General features: G+C 42.4%; 1 protein-coding gene across 6 annotated transcripts in view; it reads right to left on the reverse strand.

The window, feature by feature from the left end:
* SH3BP2 (SH3 domain binding protein 2) overlaps window positions 1-26116 on the reverse strand; it is a 55801-nt gene that overhangs the window by 1718 nt on the left and 27967 nt on the right. For 3 of the 6 annotated variants that reach the window (XM_048509433.1, XM_048509431.1, XM_048509432.1), the window contains exons 4-12: window positions 24536-24653; window positions 20524-20594; window positions 17707-17795; window positions 15790-15855; window positions 13908-14505; window positions 10084-10210; window positions 9503-9558; window positions 8791-8872; window positions 2232-2291 (exon numbers count right to left, since the gene is read on the reverse strand). In XM_048509433.1, the coding sequence (XP_048365390.1) occupies window positions 2232-2291; window positions 8791-8872; window positions 9503-9558; window positions 10084-10210; window positions 13908-14505; window positions 15790-15855; window positions 17707-17795; window positions 20524-20594; window positions 24536-24653 (1267 nt within the window). Of the gene's footprint in view, window positions 1-2231; window positions 2292-8790; window positions 8873-9502; window positions 9559-10083; window positions 10211-13907; window positions 14506-15789; window positions 15856-17706; window positions 17796-20523; window positions 20595-24535; window positions 24654-25457; window positions 25506-25609; window positions 25662-26116 lie in introns of all 6 variants that reach the window. The other 3 variants (XM_048509435.1, XM_048509436.1, XM_048509434.1) reach the window with 3 other exon arrangements.

Here is a 26116-nt window from a genome sequence, read left to right on the forward strand (position 1 = left end):
ATTAGTTTTTTGTTTATTTGTTTTAGAAGCTGACATTTTCCAAATTTGTATCATCTATTCAACAAGGAGAGAACTGAGTTTGGGGGATCTTCTACACATATTACTAAATCATCTGCAAAGGCATGAATGTTATATTTTTCTGATTTTACTCTCAGTCCACTACTTTCACTGTCAAATTTCATCTTCCTTATTCTCAGTACTCAATAGAAACAACAGTGGACAGGGGTAGAAATAAAAAGTAAAATTTCAAAATCTGCATGATACTAAAGAAAAAGGAAATTTAGGAACTCCAAATTTACTGTTGTTATTATGAAGCAGCAGCCTTTGTGTGATTGAGAGAATGGCTATCATTGAAAGACAAATATTACATTTAGAGTGTCATGACCTGTTTTAGATGGCATGCATATATAAGGTTAAGGACAATAGGGAATTTTGTAATCATTATATAAGAGAAGCTCTTTGTAAATTTTGGATGAAATATATAAAAAATATTTTTAAGAACATTCCAAAATGGTTCTTCCCCCATGAGGTTTTATTTAGTAAACAATCTATTGGCCATAAATATATATATAATTTATGGTAAGATTCTGGATTATAACTCCCAGCAAGTAAAATTAAAAAGAGGGGAAGAAATAACAGTGAGAACAGATGTATGTAGTTGATATATTTATATACAATTAACAAAAAGTTTGAAGGTGGATTTGAAGAATTATCAATTTGAATTGCAGGACTTTTGGGAGAAAAAAACTGCCAGAAAGAAGACTATTTGATTAAATTTATGTATAAATGGCTGGTAGAGTTTGAAACACATCCAGAAACAGTTAAAGAGGTGATGATTTATTGGGATAAAATGTTGGCCACACTATTAAGTCATAGGAACATAAGAACAAGCCAGCTGGATCAGACCAGAGTCCATCTAGTCCAGCACTCTGCTAGTTGCAGTGGCCCACCAGATGCGTTTGGGAGCTCACATGCAGGATGGGAAAGCAATGGCCTTCTGCTGCTGCTGCTCCTGAGCACCCGGTCTGCTAAGGCATTTGCAACCTAAGATCAAGAAGGATCAAGATTGGTAGCCATAGATCGACTTCTCCTCCATAAATCTGTCCAAGCCCTTTTTAAAGCTATCCAGGTTAGTGGCCATCACCACCTCCTGTGGCAGCATGTTCCAAACACCAATCACACATTGCGTGAAGAAGTGTTTCTTTTTATTAGTCCTAATTCTTCCCCCCAGCATTTTCAATGAATGCACCCTGGTTCTAATATTGTGAGAAAGAGAGAAAAATGGGAATAAATGTGGGCTACAGAAGTCAGATTTTCTATAACACAAGTTATTCAATAACACAATTCTCCACAGAGAATTTATGCAGAATGTACCTAATCCCTAAGAGATTATCACTTATGTATAAATCGGTCTCCCAAAAATGTTGAAAATGTAGTGGTATGGTGGGTTCTTTTTTCTAACTCCGTGGACATGTAATCAAGCAAAGAAATTTTGGGTAAATATTCATATGTTGATTAAGACTATAATTAGAGATTGGCTTTACACCAGAGATATATTTATTAAATTTAGTAAGAACAGGAAAACAGAAATATGATAAATTACTACTACATATAGTTACGGCTGCTAGGTTGCCTAAATCTGAAAAGACTGGAGAATCCTCATCAGAGGATTGGTTAGTTAAACTACTTGACTTAGGTAATGGGTAAACTATAATGGGTAAACTATAATCCTTGCTGAGAAACCAGAATTGGGATTTATATACAGAGACTTGGAAAACATTAATAATCTTCCTAAAAACAAGATTCCCGTGTGTATCAACTTCAGGTTTTGAATTGTAGGCGCTATGTGGGGAAAAAAACCAGTGAGAAATTATGTTTTGTATAGTTTGAATAGATAAGTTAAATAATCCTGCACTGAAAGTATATTTTTGTTTTTCTTTTTCTCTGTATTTAATGAGATTTGGGGGGAATGTTCAATGTATGAAGAGAATTAGAAAGGGATTTCATTTTCTCTCTGGTAATTTCTCAGTGGCTCTAGAATATTTACTGAACGAGCTATTTTTGGACAATGGTTAGGAGATCATGTTATTTAAGAACAAAAATGTACAATTGTGGATTCTAAATTGTTGGCGTATACTAGTATATTTAAAATGCAAACAAAAAAAGGCTGTATATCATATCATGCAACCAGTGCATACCGCTGTGTCTTTACATACTGCTCTTCTACTAACCTGTTGAAATATTCTATAGTTTCTCACTTTCTCAATGGAGTCATCCCACACAACTAACACCTTGAAAAGGGAAGAAAAGCACAATAATGTTACCCACAATGTCCCAACCATCTCCAAGCAGCACCTTGCAAACAGAATGAAAACTTTGGAGTGCCATTTAGATGAAAATGAGGATGCTTATCAATGCTTATCAATAAGCCAAATTCTGCCAAAGTAGTCCAGACCAACCCAATGAGGAAGCACAGGCAGCACGGCTCAAGTTCTGGGGGCTTTCCAACTCCACCATCAACACTGGTCTGTAACCTAAGATGGGCTTTTGTTGAACCCCTCCCCCTTTATTTGTTGAACTTGCTTCTCATGGGGTGTTAATATTACTCTTGTAGCAACAGGCCTTCAGTATTTTAAAGCCACTGCTTTTTGCTTCACTAACAGCTTTGAATTGGGATTCAGTAATATTTAACTACAAAAAACTGGAAGCCAGCTCAGCAGCCAGCTCAGCTGGAATCGTGTTGTGTGAACCCCAAATCTACTGTGCTTTCAAGTCCACTAATAATTAAGAGGACTCTGATACCAGAAAGAGGCCAAGTGGGGAGAATCTAATATTTATATAATGGTTCTGTGTGAAATGGACAAAGAATAAGGAGAGAAGAGAAAATGATGTGATTTCGCTTCTAGGATGGTGTGGCAAGGCGCAGTATCTCATGCCCCACTGTGTGTAGGAAGCCTGGAAGAGGGCAGAGGAAACAGGTTTAACTTTGCCTTTCCTGATTCACCATGCAGGGCCAAGGCCACCCAGCCCAGGTTACACAGCAGACTATCAAGAAGCCGCCACCCCCGCTCCCCCGCCAGCTGGCAGAACTTCTTTTCCAACCTCCAGGTTTCTCTCAAAATTCGGACTCAACCTATAAATACACCAACCCTGTAAACTGGGCTTTGTATCAATGCAAGTTGCGCGATACTGGGTTCTTACAAGATGGTAATCACTAGAGAGCCCAAACTGTTTCTTAAGATTTATTTTTCTTAGAGTAGAGTGCAACACAAGAACAGGAAGTACAGTCAATAAATCAAAACAAATCCAATTAGACCCTACTTGGGTGCTAACTGCACACTCTCCTCAGGCAAGCAATACATAAAATTTCCATGTAACTGGCTATCAACGTCAATCAGTTCTCTGGTCAAGACTTCTGGCTGTGCCTACAGGCCACCCTGGTCTGTACCATCCTGGCCTCCCATCTCCAAAAACCCAGAAGTTCACCCATTACTTTCTTATTAGAGCCCAAGCCAATCACAACCCTCCTTCACAGGTGTTTGGACTAAAGACTCAGTTCTAGGATACATGACTCAGCACTCCTAACAGCTGCCAAACAATTAACTCATTTTACTGACTGAATTACCTACAGCAGACTCTTGCCCTCTTGTTTCCAACGATTACCTCTCAACCCAAGGGTTGCACTTTCCAAGGAGGCCGATCATGAGAACCCTTGCTCCTCTGGCAGTGCCCCCCCCCCACCCAGTGGCATTGCATTAAGTGACTGCCTCCACACCTGGCCCTGCCCCATGGACCTTGTTCTTGCCTGGAGCCAGCCTGGTGTAAGGATCTCAGTCGTTCTTGTTTCCCTTACAGCCAAACCTGGCCTTGACGGAGATTCTTTTGGCCGGGTGTCCGGCCAGGACCTGTACCAACCTTGTGAGAATGCTTATCTCGCTTTCGCATAGTAGAATTCCGTTCTCATGAGAACGGAGCCGGGGGGATGGGCTAGTCAGCATTATAACCTGTTGTTTGAGCGGGATTGCTCATTCCTGCCATGTCGTGTGTGTGTGCTTTCCAGGATGTCTGAATAAACGGACTTATAATCAAAAGCCTTTTTATTTCTGCTCTTTGGAATTCCTTACACCTGGGCCATGATATATAAAACAATGACTCTGCTTTAACTCTGCTGATAGGTTATGTGCCCAGATTCCAGGTCTACTTGGGAGTAAGAGAGTAAACATAGTCCAAATTGTGAGCTGTGGTGAAGCAGTTTGGAACAAAGCTGAAGATGGCGTTTGCAGGAGCAAGTATGCTCTTCGAGCAACTCAATGCAAGCAACTACATGTCCTTGCAAGATGCAGAAGTACTTAATAAGAGAAGACTTATGGACTGTGGTGGAGACAACTCAATCAGCTGGTGATGCAGCTGGTAAGTAAGCAGATGAGAAAGCCCGAGCCTCAATAATCCTAGCTGTGGAGAATTCTCAGCTTCTGTATGTTAGAGATTCTGGTAGTGCAAAGGAGTCCTGGGAAGCACTCAAGAAAATTTATCAAAAGGAAAGTCAAGCCACAGAAAGAAAACCAGAGAGAGCCAATCCTGGTACAGACATCACTCTGATGTGAAACCTCCTGCAATTCCAGAGACAACGCATGTCAAAGCCTATGTGGTAAGAAGGTGTTTCTCCTATGGATCCATAAATCACCTAGCCCGGAATTGTCCAGATGCCAGAAGTAAGAAGGTGATACAAAGCCAGAAGGGGAAGAAGGAGAGATCTACAAACTATAAGAAACATGACCAGTATGAATCTGCTATGCTGGTGACCAAGGCTTCTGAATAGCAAAAGAGTTCCTGGTTGATGGACAGTGACTGTACTGCACACTGTGTCAACAAAAAAAGTCTACTTCATGATGAGACTGAAGCTACTGTTTCCCATGTGAGTCTTGCTGATGGTACAACTTCTGAGGTAACATTGCAAGGAAATTTGAAAACTGGGTTGCCATGATAGAAAGAAAATTTCCCTATAAGGTGGCAAGTCTACAGGCTGACTGTGGAGGGGAATCCATGAGTAACAAATTTCAGTCTTGATTAGAAACCAAAGGGATTGTGCACAGACTGACCAATCCTTATACCCTGTAGGAGAATGGAATCTCTGAGAGAAGGTTAGGGATTCTAAAAATAATGAGGGATTGTATGCTCCAGGATTCTAAACTTCCATTTCATTACTGGGGGGTACTGTCTGTACTGCAACACACGTGATAAATTGCTTATGGAGCTCAAGCATAAACAACGCTCCACATTTCATACTGTTTGGGAAGAAACCATCCCTAAAATGTTTAAGAAGGTTTGGAAGCTTTCCCAGTGCACAAAGGCTGATGGGAAAACAGAAATGGAAGAAACTAAGATTTGTGGGCTATACTCAAAATTGTAAAGCTTACAGATTTACTTTGGGTTATGGAAAAGTTGTGATCTCAAGAAGTGCGGCATTCAGGGTGGGAACATGTCCATGCCAACTCAGATGTATTCCTTAACTGAGCAGCCAGAAGGTGCTGAAGTTAGTGATCAGAACACACCAACTTTCTCAGATCAAGGTCACTCTAATATTCCCAAAGATATGAAGGAGAGTGAGGGAGAGAGCAGTTCAGATTCTGAAAAAGAGGAAGTGAAACAGTATAGTATGGATTTTCCCAGAAGGTCAAACAGGGAGAACAAAGGTATACCACCACAAAGGTATGGGTCTACACAAGTGGTCAGAATATGTCAGACCTGGATACAACCACAAAGTTTCCAGGAGATGCTAGAGAGAAATCCTGTTGAACAAGAGCATTGGAATACAGCCATGGATGCAGAGTTTGAATCTCTGGTGCAGCAAAAGGTTTTTGAGGTGGTAGATCAGCCAGACAATCAAAAAGTGATTGGGCCTTGGTGGGTATATAGAAAGAAACCTCTACCAGATGGAAAGTTCAAATACAAAGATTGATAGCACAAGGCTTTGGACAACAATATCTGGAAAACTTTGATCAAGCAGTATATTCTCAGTATATCCTCAGTATATGCTCAGTATATTCACCTATAGCTAAAGCTGAGTTCATGAGACTAATCATGACATTAGCTGTACAAAAAGGATGGAACATGTGCCTATTAACATGCTCCTTTATATGAAACCTGCACCAGGCTATGTTGTAGAAACAGGAAAGGTTTATAAGCTGAACAAGTCTTTGTATGGTCTTACACAAGCAGCTCGCAACTGGAATAATTGTTTACATGATGGTCTATGTAAATTAGGATGCAAAAGAAGTACTGCAGATTCTTGTGTATACACCAAAGGAACAGAAAAAGAGAAGATGATCATCATTATCTATGTAGATGACATGTATGTGGCAGCTCTAACAGATAAACAAATCACTAAGTTAAACATTTCAGGTGAAAGATTTGGGTTACATAAAAACATATCTAGGAATAGGGAATAGAGATACATAGAACAGCAGAAGGAAACCTTTTGCTAAGCCAGAAAGAGAAAATAAAAGAACTAATTCACAGAACAAGTTTAGAGAATGCCAAAATTGCTAAAACTCCTATGGCTACAGAGTTTACTAAAAATGACAACAATTCTGATGAAAAATTATTTGAAAAGGCGAACATATATCTCTCCATCATTGGAAGCTTATTACATATAGCCAATTGGACAAGAGCTGATATATGCTGTAAGCTATTTAAGCAGAAAAGTGTCTAAATCTACGCAACATGCTTGGCAAGATGTAAAAAGAATCATTAGATATCTCAAAGGTACACAGCAACATTGTCCAGTAATTGCACCTGACAAAACAAATGTGCTGACAGCCTTCGACAATACAGCAGATAGTTCATTTGCCAATGACACTGATAGAAAATCCTGTACCAGGTATATTGTGAAGTACACTAATACACTGATTATATGGAGATCAAGAAAGCAAATATCTATCGCTTTATCAAATTCCGAAGCAGAATATAGTGCTCTAAGTGAAACTTGTACAGAATTACAATGGGTAAAGCAATTGTTAAAAGATCTGAATGTGAAATGTATTGAACCTATAGTTGTTCAGGATGATTCACAAACTTGTATCAGTCTTGCAGAGACTGAACATTTGAAAACCAGAACCAAATACATTGGTGTGAGATACCAGAATGTGAAACAAATGGTACACAACAAAACTATTACTTTGTGGAAAGTGGAAATAATCAAGCTGACATGTTCACGAAAGCTGTACCTGAATTGAAATTTGAACGAATGTTACCATTGTTGGGAATTGTAAATATAACTGAGTGAATTGTATGTGTGTATCTGCTACCTAGAATATGAGAAGGGGTGTCATGATATATAAAACAATGGTTCAGAATGGTTCATCTTCTAGTCAGCAGAAAGCTTACTCAGCAACAAGAGCCGTAGCCAGCCACTCTGGGCGCAACCAGCAACAGTTAACCTTTAACATGATGCATGAATTCAACTGTGACTCTGGTCCAATGAAAGGCTGTTTCCGGGAAAAGTATTCTGCTTGAATGTTATAAGAAGCTAACCATTGTGTATGCTGTATTCCACTTTATTCAGAAGTATTCCTGTTTATTCAGACTCAGTCTAGTGTTACAGTCTTACTGAAGTGTTCTGTATAGCCTTGTAGTAGTATTTAGTGTAGTCTTGTGTAATCTTGCAACTGCTAAGTAAAGCCTTCCTGATTGGAAATAACATCTTGTGTGGACAGTTTTCTTTTCCTAAGTGCTAGGAGGCTGCAGTGAGCGCAGGAAGACTACTTGACCTTCTTGTCTACCCTTAGCTCCGCTTAAATCTGCTGATACACATCCCTAAGGGCAGGCCCAGCCAGCTGCTCCGGACAGAGTACAGATCAGGCCACGCTCTTCCGACCAGGATCTCCCTTCCCTGCCAGCCATCCTTTATCCCAGCCCTGCCCAACAGTCCCTCCCTTGTGTCATGATCCTGCCATGTCTCCCGAGCAGAACTCTTCCTCTCCTCCCTCCCTCCTGTCTGCTGCTGCTTTAGTTTTGTTTCCCAGGCAAAGCCTAATCTGCTTGTTAGACACCTGATAGCTGTTGCCTCCACAGCCCTCGGGAGTGTGGGTTGTTTTGACCTAGCTGAAGGCCACACTGTCTCTGGACCGTGGGACTGGTGGAGGCCCAACCTCCCTTGCGAACTGGTGTTTAGGAGTGGTGTTGTGTGATGTGGTGGGGCATGATGTGGGTATAATGGAAGCTGGTTTGGTGCTTTGGTTCTGGCACAGAAGTCTACATGCTTTTTCCTGATACTGTTTCATAATAAAGAAATCATCCAAATTCACAGTCTCATTATTGAGCACAACACCTTGGCTGGTCGAGATCAGGCTGGGCACATCAGTGTCCCCTCGACCCATATCCTACCCAGGCATGTCTCTTCTCTCTGCCACAAATGGATTTACAAGCTGCAAGCCTCTGGGCACCTTGCCCAAAGGGAACCGCTTCAGTTAGTGCAACCAAGGGAATGGTTTGCTCTGCAGAAATTCCCTGTCATAGCTGTATAGAACAAAGGAATCCAAATGTGGCATGGATGATTGGTTGGTTGTTGACCAATGAATCGACCAATGAATAAACTGGGGATCTGAAATATACCAATCAGGGGCTAGAAGGGTCTTGAATCTCTGGAATGATGCTGATGACACAAGGACCAATACAGAGGCACCTCCCAAGCTCTCAAAATTCCCCATGTGAACTGTGCTGTATGACATTCTCCTTTCAGAGAGAACACACACATGGTATTTCATATTCAAGATAATCCTTTTCTATTACCTTTCCAGTTTTCGTTGATGAGTTCCTAATGCAGAATAATCCCGTTTTTGGATGTCCTGTCAGATTTTCAGATTTGAACATCCTAAAATAGTGTGTAAATACGAATGGTCACTTTTTGAGAAACGCAGAAGCCAGCTTGGAACAAAACCACCAGGACTAAACTGATAACTGACTTCCCAGCAACAAACACTAACATCTTAAGTGTGTCAAACTGCCCAACACAAGGGGTGATGCTTCATTCTGTGTAAAGCAGGCCCACAGAGAAAGACATCATCAAAGGTTGCCACCTAACCTACCTGCCCACCCTTTGGCACCCTTTCATCACAAAACAAATATGGGCAAAAAGCTGATAATGTAAGGAAAAGGATATTCACATTAGCTTCGTCAAGGAGCTAGACAACACAAGGGACAAAGTGAATTGAAATGCATAGGGATTGGAATATAAAATTGTTTCTTATTGAAATATAAACATCTTTTTTAACTATTATCCTCCAATAAATGTTCTCTTTCTTGCACCACCAGTTCTTTGCCCATAGTTGTTTGGTTATTGAGTGGCCCTTGTTTCCTTTTTACCCTGTCATTACAGCAAGACAACTGCTATTCAGTGAATGCAAAGTGCCCAGACTTCAGGCTTCAGTCCCTCCTATAGCCTTCGCTCACTTCCCATCCATGTTTCTAATTCCCCAGGAGCCACTGATATCCTAAGCTTTACCTTTCAACTTCAAGGGACTCAGATGTATTGACAAATACTGAATTAGGGAGTTCAACCTGCAAGACAAAAACGCTCAGTTGAGAAGTCACAGAAACAACAACATAGTGATCGCTCCATGCATAGTGAGAATAGTTTCGTGGTCATATATATAGAAAGTGTGACCTCACCCAGCTTCAATTATCAAGGCCCAATGTTTAAAAGCCTTCCAATTCACCTAAAGTCTTCAACTCTAAACAATGTGGGGTTTTTTAAAATAAACAAATGACAATTCTTGCAGTATTGATATTTGCACATGTGTTCCCAGTTTGCACTTTTTACAATGTCAGCACCTGAAAGCTACTTCCTATATTGTAAAACTCTTGCCAGATATCCCTGCAGAAAAACAGCCTGACTTGTGAATTTTGTGCAAATCCCTGACCAAACTGCCTTCTATATATTAATTCTGTTATTACAATATACTTGTAATTAATATATATTTTGTAATTAATATACAGCAGCCACAAGTTTACCCACATGTCCTATGGATTAGGTAAGGTTGGGTCCATGACTTTCTATGAAAGTCTGAGAATGCGCAGCCTTACTTTTTCATAGTCATCGTCGGAGTCTGTCCCAGGCACGGCTGGTTGTGAAGGCATTGCTGTCTTCTCAGAGGCACCTCGGAAGCTCTGCCCATCTGGGGATGACCTCCTAGCAGAGACAGAACCTATGCTGGAATCAGGAAGAACACAGTGCTTTACATTAATGGAAACAGGCTCATGCATTAACAACTTAATTTCATATTTATATTCTAACACCTGCTGCATGCTATGAGGCTTCATCAACGTAGCTTATACAACCTTTGAGACTGTATTGTTTTAAATATCTTTTGTTTATACATTTTATGTATTTTTTGTGTTCCTTTCATTTTTATTACATTTTTATTATTAAAGGCTTGTTGTTACTGTTACTGACATTCTGTCAAAAAGGCAGTGATTTTCAGATTTTACAATCAGAGAATATTTTACAACTGAACAAATCTATAAGGTGTCTCCTAGGCACCCACACACCCTGTGCACGCTGCAGAAGAGCCTAGAACACATTCTGGACTCTCTCTATGCAGGGCACTGGGCAGACCTTACCAATTCGCTATCAACTGAGAGTGCAACCGTCAACAGCTAAACATGGCATTCAAAGATGAGCTGCTTTGTGTAGCAATATCCACGACTGTCCCAACAAGAAAGTCCTGAGAAACATCCTGGAACCCCCAGAATTCCATGGAATGAAGTTGGGGAAAAACTGAACTAAGCAATGTGGGCTTCTATTCCCATGCTTCTATTTAGATAAATACTGCAAGAAGTTTGAGACATAAAAAATAGTCATAATGAAGAGACACAGTGATGTAGGTATAGATTTTTTTAATGGGGTGGTTTTGGGGGGCGGGGCCACAACCCCACCCGCCCCGCCCCAAGCCTAAGTGCTTATAAAAGCAGCTCTCCGAGGCCAGGGACAGCAGACTCCCCTGCCCTGCCCCCCCAGTTGGGCTCCTAGCTGGCAGCTGGCAGTTCCTTCTGCCCTCCCCTCCGGGCAGAGGCATAGCTAGGGAAAATGGAACCCAGTGCAAAATCTGAGTTTTGTGCCCCCCCCCATGGGCAGCCACTGTGATGCTGGAATCCACCCCCAAACAGCATCATTTTCAATGGTGTTTAAACTAGAGAGCCCAGATTCTCCTTTTAAATCCACCTTAAAGGGAGTATCTGGAGTCCGCAGATAAAACAATATTGAAAGTGATGCTGTTTTGGGGTGGATTCTCCCCTACCCTGAAACAGCATCACTTTAAATGTTTAAACTGGGGACCTCAGATTCTCCATTTAAATCCATGCCGAAGGGGATGGATTCAAAAGGAGAATCTGGGGAAATTTGGGGGGTGCCTGCTGTCAGGGGTGCAATTGTTAAGCTAGCAGCACCAAACTTTCAGAATATCTTTAGGAGACTCTCCTGATTATACCACCCAGGTTTGGTGAAGTTTGGTTCAGGTGGTCCAAAGTTATGGACCCTCAAAGGTGTAGCCCCCATCTTCTATTAGGTATCATTGGAAACAATGGGGGATGGGGCACCCCCTTTAGGAGTTCATAACTTTAGACCCCCTGAACCAAACCTCACCAAACCTGGGTGGTATCATCAGGAGAGTCTCCCAAAAAATCCCTGAAATGTTGGTGTGCTAGCCTAAAAATGGCACCCCCTTCAGGCCAAAAACTGAAAAAAAAACACTAAAAATACAAAAAAACCACAAACGGGGGGTGGAGCTTCGGACATGTAATAGGGGGGTTGAACCCCTGGAGCTCCTCCTTTACCTACGTCCTTGAAGAGACACTACAAAAATGTACCCACATACATGTGATTTTGCTCTCATATGCCTTGCTTAGATGATTAGAACCCATGTTTTCTCCAGTTTGAGGTTTTCTTGTGATGTTTTCAAAGTGCAACATTTAAGATCTAGCCCAGATTGGGAGTGGGGGTTTCCTCAGCTGGCTCGAAGGCTGGTAAGTCCTCTCAAGGCAGTCATCCTACCCTATTGCAGGCTTGCCAGTCCAGGGCGTGCGCGTGTGCGCACGCACATACACACCCGCCCCATTCTGGGACCACTTGAGGCAGCCCACCCCACCTCACCCCAAGGCCCAGCCTGGCCAAGTCACTTTCATGACATATCTGATCCTTGAAACAAATGAATTCAACACCCCGGGTTACAAGGCCCAGCGAGGATGAGGAACTCCCAGGTTTGAATCCTAAGCCTACTGTGAGAGGATCACTATCTGTTCACTCCCCGTTAGCCTAACCTACCTGACAAGGTGGTGGTTGTGAGGATAAAAAGAAGAAGGGAGAGTAGTGCTGTTGGGCTTCCATTAAGGAGAAAAGAAGGACATAACCACATAAATATATACTTCAGGCATCCAATGAAGTGAGCTACACCACTCAAAAACTTGTGGCAAAATAATATTTGCTAGTTGTTGTTATTATTATTATTATTTATTAATTTTATATACCGCCCTCCCCCGAAGGGCTCTGGTGAATTCCTGTTTTATTTCACTGCTACACATAAATATGAGATTAAGTCGCAGTGTTCATGAACTCCCTTTTAATAACCTTTTAACTTTTAAACTGTAACTTAAAAATATTTTTATTCAATTTCAATTTATTAAAATACAGACACTTGTTTATAATTTGAAAAAAGAAGCAATACATAGTTTCTCCATCTAATTGAGGGAAAGGGTTAGACTTTAACTTTTTAAACACATGAATATGGCTGCCCATCTGTCATCAGAGTAGAGGAAGGTAGCAAGTCCACATTGGAATAATAGTCTGATTTTTTTAATGGCTCAATTTACAAAGAAGAAAGGAACAGAGAGGATATCTGGATATCAGTGAGGCAAGAAGAATGTTGCTTTGCCTTTGTTAGTTAGATGCTGGATGGCTCCTAAGAAATGCTGGCTGTGATTTTTCACCATATGTTTTCTCTCAAAGGAGCACAAAGGAACTTTAGGAAAAATATATTTATCCTTTGAGTTTTTAATTTCATAATCCTAGAGCAGCAGGGTTTTAAAGCCTGGGACAGCTGGAGTCTGAGATTAGAAAAAATGACTTTAGATTAATATACGCACTGGTACCGGTAGTACCTTTTCTGAGCAACATTTGATTCCAGTTCCAGGGCAAAGATGTACAGACATATGTGCAAGAAGATAAGCTAATTTCTACCCCATGATCAGTCTGTGACTCAGTTCAGACTCCACAGGAAATCATCTCTTATTTCAACTCTAGTTAGTTGGTAAAACCAGAACTGAGTTGATGCCTGATCTCAGGCTCTTTCTCCAGCCACATGTTATCTACAGCTGGACAACATGCAAGTTAAGTACCCAAACTGACACTGGAAGTGGATGGCAGCAAAAACTGTTAAACCTTAAAAATAAAGTTATGCTGAAACGTAGAACGATTCTCAGTGTTTTTTACACTTGAGAATCATTTTACTTTTGAGTATAACTTTATTTTTAAGGTTTAAGAGCTTTTGCTATGAAGCACTTCCAGTGTAAATTTGGGTACTTATCTGCTGTTCTACACTGACCCCCATTCATTATGGAGGGCAACATGAAAGCACATTTCTGAGGAGCAAACTAGGATTAAGTCAGAATATCACATAGATACATAGATACAAAACCATAATTAAGACTCATTGTAGTCAGAAAACCAACTTCAAACCATAGTTTGGCTAGCTAACACTACCTAACCACAGTTAGTGGAGTGGCATGCATTTGGAAATCTCACAAAACATAGCTGGCATCATTAAACAATAGTTTTGAGTGATTCCTAAACTGAGCCTGAATTTGAACCTGAGTTCAAACTTGAGTCATGACATTCCCCCTGCTTTCCAACTTACTGTGGAGGGGGAGGCTTCTTCTGCTTGGATAAAGGCACAGTAGATGCTTGATGCTCAGTAGATGCTAGAGGTTCAGCCAGCATTTTGGGTGTCAATAGTTCAGGCTTGCCACATTCCCTTGGAGGTTTGGCATTTGCTGGCATCAGAGGGCAGCGTTTCAATCTGGGCTTGCTGCTTGGAAGTGGAGGTGGACCCTTTGAAGACACCTTTAACTCTGTTAGCTTCTCACTCTCTTCTGACGTAGCTGAGGTGTGGTTGAGGGGCAAACGTACAGGTGACTGACAGCCAGGCTCTATGAGGCAAGGGAGCTTTCTGGCTAGAGGAACGGGAGGTGTTATCAGTGCTGGGCTACTTGCTTGATGATGCGCTAGCTTGGGTCTCACGTGACATGTAGCTTGGCGCTGAAAAGGAAGGTCCTCTCTCATACACAAGCGAGCTTCGGGCTTAAAATCAGGTAAGTTTTTCTTGGGGGGTGGCAGAGGAAGCACAGGCACGCCACTCTTGCTAGAGACTGAACGAACACAGTTCGCTGAATAGGAAGGTTTTCCCACCTGTGGGACTGGAGGAGGTGGGTATGCTGGTGGAAAGACTGCGTGATCTACATTTTTTTTAAAAAGGCAAAAAAAGTAAGCATTATATGGAAATCTGAGCAGCCATAGAATTGAGCAAAAATAGAATTGAGCAAGTGAGCGCATGTTATCAATAACAGGAATCAGACAGTGGCAAAATATAACACACACACATGGCTGGTACACAGTGAGTTTTAGCAACACAGCAGTTTTAGCAACACAGTTTTGCTTCACATATAACCCCAGTGGTATATAAATGGGTTCCTTGTGGAGTGAAGCTGTGCCCCTGGCTTCCCCACAAAGAGGACAGATGCCTGTTCTGGACACGGGGCTGGGTGCCAAGCGACCTTCCTGCTGCTGCTGCTGCACTTGGCCTTTGCCAGAGGAAATTCAAGAGGTTCGATGGTGCTTGCAAAAGATCAGGGCCAAAGGCTGTCCAGTATGTCTGGAAAGGTTCTTTGGGATACATCCAGAGGGGGTTTTGGCAGTGGTGGGGGGAGTCCAGTAAGTGACAGCTCTACAGTTAGCAGGACTAGGGCAGAAACGTTTGTGGGCAAATTGCTTCTCCCTGCTAAAACACACCATCATTTCTCACTTTATCATCTGAAGTTGCTTCCAAGATCGGATGACCTGCAATTTTAAGTTTCCTGTCCACATCAAAGCATTCCTAACCCGACTGAAAACTCAACTGCATAACCAAAAACAAAAAGGTGAAATTTACAAAGGAGGCACAAAAATCTCCTTATTCTGCACAGACACCCATAGAAATTCATTTCTGGAAGCCAGCCAAAATTTGGGAGAGGGATTCTGAAGCAGGATGGGGCTGAGGCACGCTGGGCTTGATGGAGAAGTCAGAGCGAGCTGCTGGGAGAAGGGGCAGCAGCTACAGACACGACGATGCAAGAATTCTTGGTTCAAGGTTATAGTATTGCAAACAAGGATGCTTTAACGGGGCAGCGGGCCACCTTGCCTTTCACTCAGGACATCTACCTATTACCTATTACCGTGGTGGCGAACCTTTGGCACTCCAGATGTTATGGACTACAATTCCCATCAGCCCCTGCCAGCATCGCCAATTGGCCATGCTGGCAGGGGCGGATGGGAATTGTAGTCCATAACATCTGGAGTGCCAAAGGTTCGCCACCACTTAATTTTATTACAGACGCATTTTCAATTATTCTATTAACTCGCTTCTCCCCTGACCTTTACACCAATGCAGGACTCTGATTACTGGACCACATTCAAGTATCCTGTACAAGTGAAGGCTAGCAGCAGGATACAGGGAAGTGTCAGAATTTGCCAGTTCAACATACCTTCACATTTTACACCATCAGCATTATCCGGCTGTAAGTATTCTTCGTCTTCATCCTGGTCATAATCTGAAAACAGGTTTCAAGCATTAAAACAGTATAGCTCGAATGGTTGGACCGTGGTCTGTACCACAACAGCTTTTACAGCAGGTTCACAACACGATCAGCTCAGCCAGAAGTGAGTCTGGCTGGGATAAAAGTGACATCCCAATAGCCCCCACACCCTTGTTGGGTGGGGAGTCAGGAGTTCTCAGCTCCCAGGAAAGACAGCTAATTCTAGGAGAAGGTAGAAAAGGTCAGGGAGGATTCCACTACCCACAGGGACCCCAAAACAGCATAAGCCTGCCCCAGCAGCAGCAACCGAAAACAGAAATACAAACATACTGGAGGGATTATCCAAAAAATAACAAAAAAAGGATGAAAGAAAGGTCATACAGCCAATGCTCCATCAGCTGAATTGGCTCCAGGTGGAGTACTGGATCAGGTTCAAGGTGCTGGCATTAACCTTTAAAGCCCTAAATGGCCTGGGTCCATCATATCTGCAGGACCGCCTCTGCCAATCTACCCGTCAGAGAGGATTATGCTCAACTAATAACGTACTAGAGATCCCTGGCCTAAAAGTTGTCTGGTTGTTCCACCAGGTTAAGGACAGCAATAATATCCATCTAGCTAATATATTTTTTTAATGTTTTATGTTCTTATTGACTTTGTATTTGTTATTAACCTCAAGTTAAAACAGGAAGGGTGCCATTCTGTAGGAATTGTTATTTTAAAATTTTATATCTAAGTGTGTTTTTTAAATTGTACAGATGGTTGTTGTGGTGCTACCTGCTGGTGGGAAACCCTGGCCAGCCCCTCCTGGGGCTGGAGTCCCCAGTTCCGAGTTATTCCCTGAGGCCTCAGAAGTGAGGGAGGAAGACTCACTGGTTGCCTCCCCCTCATGGTCAGAACAGTTCCCCAGCTCTACAGGAACTCCCAACCAACAGCTTCCTCCTTGGCCTCTGCTCCTCCCTACTCTTACAGAGGGCTCCCACCCTTGAGTGCCAATTTGCCCAATCAGGGCCCCTGGGTTGGGGCCAAGCCCGCCCTTCCTTGTCTTGCAGCTATTTCCCCAGCTCATGCACACTTCCGCCAGCTCTGCACACTTCCCTGCAGCAACGTCTCCCCTGTCAGTAGACCTGGCCACCACTGATGCAGAGAAGCAGGGAAAGGTGGTGCGGAGATGCTCTTGGGAGCCATGGGGCCCTGCCTTGGCACTGGCTCTGGGAGGCTGTCTCTGGGAGCTGAAGGCACTCAGCACCAGCCCCTGGAGATGCAGGAGTTTCCAAGATGTCTACGGGAACCACATGAAGAGCCATCCCAGAGGGTGGGTCTGGTCCCTGTCTTGGGACAGTTGTACACGACTCTGGGCCCTGCTCATCTGGGAAGAGCGGTTTATAAATAAATAAAAATTAAATTAAATTGTTGTACACACAGTGGTTCATGGAAATCAGTACTGATCAGTATGGTTACAAAAATGGCTCAGGAGAAAATATTTGTAAACAATATTTTACAGTTACAGACATTTTTTGCTTATGCATTATATTTTATCCTTATCCATTTTTGTAGTCATGTGTTAATGTTCATGTTAAATGGGTGACAGATGGCATTCTGTTTCTGAATATCTCTCACTTAGTTTTTACTGTGATATTTAACCCAGTGCGGATGGTTCCACAAGAGAAAGGGATACCAGTAGAAGCATGCACACTGGAATTCCCAAGCAGAAGATGTACAAGAAAACTGTGCTTTCAGGTCACCTGAGTCTGAAAAACCACACAAATGTGAACCCTCAACATAACTCCCCAAATCCAAAAATTATAATAATACCCCTAACAGTGCATCGCCTAAACTGGATCATACATTTCAAAATTCTGTTCTCACCTGAATTTTCTATTGAATGCTGAGAATAGTTGATATTAATTGGGCGTTCTATTGAACCATAGAAACTGTCAACATCTGAACCAGAATCACTGAAAATAGAAGGGGAAATGTAGAGTTACGCCACATGAACATTGACCTTATGCAAATGATAAAACCAGAGCACACCAAGCTGCCGAAATAGGAAACGATTTATTTGCTGTAATACCAGTTGATACAATTTATAGAAACGAGGTTGCTCTGTGGTTACTGATGAACTTCAGCAACACTTTGAAAGTTGTTCAAGGGCAAGGAAGGAAATGCAAAGTAGCAAATGATGCTTTAAAGGCCACTGCACTGTATAACCACACTGAAGGCACTCTAAGTTGGAGAGCTGACCATTGTACAACCACAACTTTAGGCGATGATAACCAAGCATTTGCAAACAAAAACGACACCCAGCTCTACAATGTTGTTAGCATCAAAATAAAATCTACATAACTCTGGAGCTACTGGTGATTTACACAAAATCCAAAACAAGTTCCAACATTCCAAACATAAAAAATAGCTCTTTAATTATGACTAGATAACCAGTGGTGGAATTCAGCAGGTTCGCACCACTTCGGTAGAACCAGTTGTTAAAATGGTGCTTGTAAGAACATAAGAAAGAGCCTGCTGGATCAGACCAGAGTCCATCTAGTCCAGCACTCTGCTACTCACAGTGGCCCACCAGATGCCTTTGGGAGCTCACATGCAGGAGGTGAAAGCAATGGCCTTCTGCTGCTGCTGCTCCTGAGCACCTGGTCTGTTAAGGCATTTGCAACCTCAGATCAAGTAGAATCAAGATTGGTAGCCATAGATCGACTTCTCCTCCATAAATCTGTCCAAGCCCCTTTAAAAACTATCCAGGTTAGTGGCCATCACCACCTCCTGTAGCAGCATATTCCAAACACCAATCACACGTTGCGTGAAGAAGTGTTTCCTTTTATTAGTCCTAATTCTTCCCCCCCAGCATTTTCAATGAATGCCCCCTGGTTTTAGTATTGTGAGAAAGAGAGAAAAATTTCTCCCTGTCAACATTTTCTATCCCATGCATAATTTTATAGACTTCAGTCATATCCCCCCTCAGACGTCTCCTCTCCAAACTAAAGAGTCCAAAATGGTGCAGCCTCTCCTTATAAGGAACATGCTCCAATCCCTCAATCATCCTCGTTGCCCTTCTCTGCACTTTTTCTATCTCTTCAATATCCTTTTTGAGATGTGGCGACCAGAACTGAACACAGTACTCCAAGTGTCGTCGCACCACTGCTTTATATAAGGGCATTACAATCTTTGCAGTTTTATTATCAATTCCTTTCCTAATCATCCCCAGCATAGAGTTTGCCTTTTTCACAGCTGCCATGCATTGAGTTGACATTCCCATGGAACTATCAACTAAGACGCCCAAATCCCTTTCCTGGTCTGTGACTGATATAACTCACCCCTGTAGTGTGTAAGTGAAGTTTGGATTTTTTGCCCCTATGTGCATCACTTTACATTTTTCTACATTAAACTGCATTTGCCATTTCTTCGCCCACTCACCTAATTTATCAAGGTCCACTTGAAGCTCTTCACAATCCTTTGCGGTTCTCACCGCCCTACATAATTTGGTACCATCCCAAACTTGGCCACCACGCTACCCACTCCTACTTCCAGGTCATTTATGAATAGGTTAAAGAGTACTGGTCCCAAAACGGATCCTTGGGGGACACCACTCCCTACATCTCTCCACTGTAAGAACTTCCCATTTACACCCAGCCTTTGCTTCCTGTTTCTCAACCAGTTTTTAATCCATAGGAGGACTTCCCCTCTTATTCCTTCATTGCTGAGTTTTCTCAATAGTCTCTGGTGAGGAACTTTGTCAAAAACCTTTTGGAAATCCAAGCAAACAATGTCCACTGGTTCCCCCTTATCCACATGCCTGTTTACACCCTCAAAGAACTCTAGTAAGTTTGTAAGGCAGAACTTGCCTCTGCAAAAGCCATGCTGACTCTTCCTCAGCAGGTCTTGCTTTTCTACATGTTTAATAATTTTATCTTTAACAATAGATTCTACTAATTTACCAGGAACAGATGTCAAACTGACTGGTAATTTCCTGGGTCCCCCCTAGACCCTTTCTTAAAGACTGGTGTGACATTGGCCATCTTCCAGTCTTCAGGGATGGAGGCTGATTTCAGGGATAAGTTGCATATTAAAGTGAGAAGATCAGCAATTTCATGCTTGAGCTCTTTAAGAACTCTTGGATGAATGCAATCTGGGCCAGGGGATTTGGTAGCATTTAGTTTATCAATGGCTGCCAGAACTTCTTCCTTGTCTACCACTATCTTCACTAGTTCCTCGGATTCGCCTCCTAAGAAGCTTGGTTCAGGTGCAGGAATTTTCCTCACCTCCTCTTGGGTGAAGACAGATGCAAAGAATTCATTCAGCTTCTCTGCAATCTCCCTGTCATCCTGTAAACAACCAGTTGTTAAATTATTTGAATCCCACCACCGGAATCGGTTGCTAAATTATTTGAATCCAACCATGGCACATAACCATAACCATTCTTGATGGCCAGTGACACAAATCTTAAAATTATGACTGTGTTAGGACTACAAAGAACTGCTGAAGCTATAAAGGAGATTTGTAAGGTTTTTTAAGTAGTGTTGCATAGTCTTCACTGATTATTATTGCTATTCCTGGTATTTAAAGACAAATACTTCTTCAAGTTTTACAAGTTTCAAATAGCAAAAAGTACTTTATAAAAAACTCCTTCATACAAGACACACGAATGAATGAGCAGGACAATGCTGAAGGCCCAACCTTAAGTCAGTGACTAATTCCTTCTTCTCATGGTAGCGATCTATTTCTCTCCTAAGTGAGGCCATCCAATCCTAGAAGACAACAATCACACTTTATTCCAAAGGAGGGTTTTTTTGTAACCAATTTTGAAATACTGGGGTGCTGTGTGGTTTCCGGGCTGAATGCATCAGATGCAGGCAAAACATCAGGAGAGAATGCTGCTAGAACATGGCCATACAGCCCGGAAACCACACAATATTCCAGCGATTCCGGCCGTGAAAACCTTTGACAATACAATTTTGAAATAGAATTGCAGGTGCTGCAGAATTACATAAACACACACACACCGCTGTCAGCTGTTAACAGTGTGATAATTTCATACAGTTTTACTAGAACTAGCACGGTACGGCAGTGTGAGAGGTAGAATGTGGGAGCCCCCAGTGGCCACACAGGAAACAGGGTGATCTTGGCCTAGTGGCACAAGCAGTTTTATCAGTGAGAACCAATCTTTCAGGGGAGAGCAGAACGTAAGTTTGAGACTTGATTGGGGACGGAGGCTTCAGCTACTCTCAGTCTCTGGAGCTCAGTGAACAGGGGCTTGGCTAAATGGGCAGGTCTTACACTCATCTCTGGGCAGTCTCTGAGAGGAAGCTGAAGGGAGAAGAAGAGAGCAAAAGGTTAACTCTTTTTGGAGTATTGTCCTTAAATCTTTAAATATAAATCTTTAACTCTGTGTGTGTGTGTGTGTTTGTTTGTTTTTGAAGGGCTTGTGTGTGTTTTTTGAGGGTTTTTATTGTATGTGGGGGGCTTCTTTGTTTTTGGCTGTGTGCTTCCCTCAGGCTTGTGAGAGGTGGGGTTTCTGGTGAGGCACCAGCTATAGTTAACTGCCATTCAGATCTTTTGAGAAATCTCCAAGAGGCAGTGGCATACACTATAATCTCTGAAAGGCAGCAGGACAGAGAGCAAAAAGTGAGTTCTGGTTTGTTTGTTTGTTTGTTTGTTTGTTTGTTTGTTTGTTTTGGGGGAGTTGTCCTTAAATTATAACTGATCTTTCAGGAGAAAGTTGAAGGTGAATTGGAGACTTGATTGGGAGCAGAGGCTTCAGCCACTAGGTCTCAGTCCCTGGAGATCAGTGAAGAGGAGCTTGACTAACAAGCAAGGTTAACACTCATTCTGTAGAGGAGTTTAGGACTTTTTAAAAGGGATACCTATTTAGGACTACTATTTCACACTTCTAAATATGGATGTTCAGGGAGTTGCTGCAGTCTCCAATTTGTTTTTTTGCCAAAGGATGTGGGCAGCTATACCTGCAGCAAGTGAAAGTTGGTTGCTCTGTTGGAAGAGAAGGTCCAGCAGCTTGAGGCGCAAGTATCTACTCTTCAGCACATTAAGAAGAATGAGGGCTTCTTGGACAGAGTGGAGCAGATGGTACTGGGTGGAGAACACAATGGGGAGTTCTTTGAGGAAGAGAGCAGCTCTCGAATGCAGGTAGGCATTTGGAGGAATGTTACCCATTGAAGAAGAGGGACCAGGGAGCATTCTGTAAATCTGAAGCTACAGAATCGATTTGAAGTTCTCTCCCTTATCAGTGATTGCAAGGAATAGATGAATGTTCAACAGTATCAGTCCTTGGAGAATGTGCTAGTGACAGAAGGTTCAGACCATGGAATGGTCCCTGCAAAACCCCAGAGAAGACAAGTGGTGGTGGTGGTGGTAGGGGACTCCCTGCTTAGGGGAACAAAGTAGTAATTTGCAGCCTGACAAGACATCTCAAGAAGTGTCCGGTCTCTCTGGGGCAAAAACCCTGGATGTCACAGAGGGGCTGACAGACTCGTCAAACCCACTAACCATCACCCCTTCCTTTTGATCCACGTGGGAACAAATGACACTGCAAGACGTAGCTTTTAAGACATCACAAGAATGTGAGGCTCTGGGAAGGAAGCTGAAGGATCTGGATGCCCAGGGGGTCATTTCATCTCTACTTCCAGTTGAAGGACACAGCCAGGAAGCCAAAGAAGAACAGTGGAGGTGAACAACTGGCTTCTCAGGTGGTGCCGCCAGGAAAGTTTTGGCTTCCTGGACCACGGAATGAGGTTTCATGAAGAGGAACTCCTGGGAAGGGATGGGCTGCACCTCACAGCTGTAGGTAGGAACATTCTTGCTAGGAGGCTCGCAAACCTGATCAGGAAGGCTTTAAACAGAGTTATGTGGGGAAGGGAGACATTATTCAAGAGGGCAGGAGTTAATCAAGTGCTAGAGATAAAATTATGAAGGTTATGGAGAGAACAGAGCAAATAGTTCAAGAGCCCAACAGTGGGAGGGGAAAGATTAAATAAGCAGCCAGGGAGAATGAACTATGGTCTTAGATGTCTCTACGCTAATGCCACGAAGCATGGGAAATAAACAAGACAAATTCGAACTCCTAACATGGCATAGTAAATATGATATAATATGCAACACTGAAACCTGGTGGGATGAGTTTGATTATTGGAATGTTATAATTGAGGGGTATAACCTATTTCAGAGACATAGATCAACTAGGACAGGGGAAGGAATACCATTATATGTCAGGGATGACTACACCTGTGAGCAGATCCATTACTTGAATCCTGGAAGCCATGTTGAGAGCATCTGGGTAAAAATTAGTGGGGAGAGAAACAACAGCAATCTTGTTGTGGGGGGTCTATTGAGTTGGATGATGCCTTTCTGGAACAGACTAATGAGTTGGATGATGCCTTTCTGGAACAGATGACCAAACTTTCAGAAAGGAGAGAAGTAGTAGTAATGGGAGATTTCAATTATCCAGAAAAGATTCTAGAGCAGATCATTAAACAAAAGGGAATATTGTGATTCCTAAAAGTCAACTTGGATTTCTCAAAACAAGTCATGCCAGACAAACCTTATTTCTTGTTTTTGATAGTGTGACAAGTTTGGTAGACGAAGGGAATGCTGTGGATGTAGCATATCTTGACTTCAGTAAGGTCTTTGACAAAGTCCCCCATGACATTCTTGCAAGCAAGTAGGTAAAATGTGGGCTAAACAATGCTACTGTCAGAGAGATTTGTAATTGTTGACTGAACAACCCAAAGGTTTGAAAAGAAGTGACTAGTGGGGTGCCACATGGTTCTGTCCTGGGCCCAGTGTTATTCATTATTTTTATCAACGATTTGCATGATGGAACAGAGGACATGATAATCAAATTTGCAGATACCACATTAGGAGGGGTAGGTAATACCCCAGAGGACAGAATCAAAATGACCTGGACAGATTAGAGAGCTGGGCCAAAATTAACAAAATGAATCTCAGCAGAGATAAATTTAAAATACTACACTTAGGCAGAAAAAAAATTAAATGCATAGTTATAAGGAGGGTGACACCTGGTTTGACAACAGTGCGTGTAAAAGGATCTGGGAGTGTTAGTAGACCTCAAACATGAGTCAGCAGTGTGAAACAGTAGCCAAGGAAGCCGATGCCAATCTGGCCTGCATCAATGGGAGTAGAGTGTCTAGATCAAAGGGATGTAATATTACCTCTCTATTCTGCATTGGTCAGACCTCACTTGGAATATTGTCTCCAGTTCTGGGCACCGCAATTTAAGAAGGATATTGACAAGCTGGAAAGGGTCCAGAGGAGGGTGATCAAAATGGTTCAAGATCTGGATTCCAGGTCCAATGAGGAGCAGCTTAGGGAGTTAGGAATGAATTCAAACTACAAGCAAAGCAGTTCCACCTAAACATCAGGAAAAACTTCCTGGAAGTAAGGGCTGTTCAACAGTGGAATGCGCTACCTCGGAGGATGGTTGAGTCTCCTTCTTTGGAGGTTTTTAAACAGAGGCCATCTGTCAGGAGTGCTTTAATTATGTGTTCCTGCATGGCAGGGGGCTGGACTGGATGGCCCTGGTGGTCTCTTCCAACTCTGTGATTCTAAGTTCAAGATGAGGAATTTTCAGCAGCAGCCTGGACTGTACTTTGAGAAGCTACAACTATTTCATTTAACATGCCAGATTATATTTTAGGAACCATAAATATGTCACCTTCCTTTCATCTTCAGAGGCAGCAGAAAAAATCCAGGTCCTGTGCTTCTTGCTAATGTGGACCAACTTGAAAGGAAATACATTGTTTGATGTTGTTTCCTCTGCTGCCCGCATAACCCTGTACAACAGTGAAAGTAATAGTTTTTTAAAACCTCAAATTATGTTATTTGTCCACATGGCACAAAGTTCAGTCAAAATTACTAGTTGCCCTTTCAATAAAATCTATGAGGCAGAATCTGTAATGCTTTGTCCTGGAATCTTTACCAAGAGGAAGTGAAAGTTCTCTCAGTTCTCCAAGATAAGTTGCATATCACCTGCAAGATCTGTGGGATTTGGGCAGAAGCGGCCCAAAATGGTGTAAACCCTTTAACATCGTTTTAAACCATTTTACACCGTTTTCACGCCACTGTTTTTGGCCCATGCGGAATCTGCCTCTGTCAGAGTAGATGGTGCTGAGCTAGATAGCCACATAACATCAAATCCTCTCTACTCTGTGGGGCTGGCATCTTGAGAAACCTGCTGGATCCTTGCTTATTAAGCACGTGCGCTAACCATTTAGGACCCAAATCTTCCTTATTTCAGTCTCATTCCACTGAGTGCTGCATGGACATAAAATGGAACACAATAAACAACATTTTTTGAAGGGGGGCAAAAGTATCAAAGGATGCCCCCCGTACATTTTATATAAGCATATAATCAACATAATATAATCCACAATTCTTTTAAATGGCAGAATAAATTATGTTGACCTCCATGAACATTTTGTATTGTTTTATCTATCTATAATGTCTGAATATTCCCTCATCTCCTCTGCACACAGAAAAACCCAATCCAAGGATAATGTTTTTCAGCCCAGCCTTTCCCTGGACATTTCTTTAAATACAGCACGCATAATTTTGACATGGGAAATACCAAAACCCACCTCACGCTCCTTCGCAGCCCAAAAAAGCTTTAGTTGGTCATAATGCTGCTAGAAACAAAAATGACTAAATTGAGGCAATTGTAAGTTAATCACTAGAAAAGACAACAATGCTAGGAAGAATGGAAGACAGTAGGAAAAAAAGCAAGACCCACCATGAGACGGATTGACTCAAGAAAGGAAGCCACGCCCCTCAGTTTGCAAGACCTGAGGAAGGCAGTGAACAAGAGGAAGTTTTGGAGGTCACTGATTCATATGTCAGAAGCAACATGATGGCATATAATGTATGTGAACAGGTCCTCTGCCCCCCCTCCCCCCACTTTCCCAAAGGTAAAATCGGGCTCTTTGGGGAAGGTCAAGCCTATCAGATGAGTGGGCAGGTTGACCTGTGACTTTTTGCAAAGCCAAGTATAACACAGATCTCAGTTTTAAAGCGGGGGGTGGGGGGGGAGGAGGGAGAAGAGCCCATTCAATTCCAGGCTATTCAAGGCCTTGCAGCACCGTGACAGAACACAAGGTGAGGGGGGAGGTGTCAGACCCCGGGTCAGAAAATAATAGAAACTGTAGATTTGTTCTAAAGTCTTTATTTTGAAGCAAAAGGTAAACATCAGCAAAGACGATTCTGGGGATCCCGTGCAAACTACTAGCCTATATTCCGCCCG

This window comes from Sphaerodactylus townsendi, linkage group LG10 (assembly GCF_021028975.2).
Source record: "Sphaerodactylus townsendi isolate TG3544 linkage group LG10, MPM_Stown_v2.3, whole genome shotgun sequence".
In the NCBI taxonomy this organism is placed as follows: domain Eukaryota; kingdom Metazoa; phylum Chordata; class Lepidosauria; order Squamata; family Sphaerodactylidae; genus Sphaerodactylus; species Sphaerodactylus townsendi.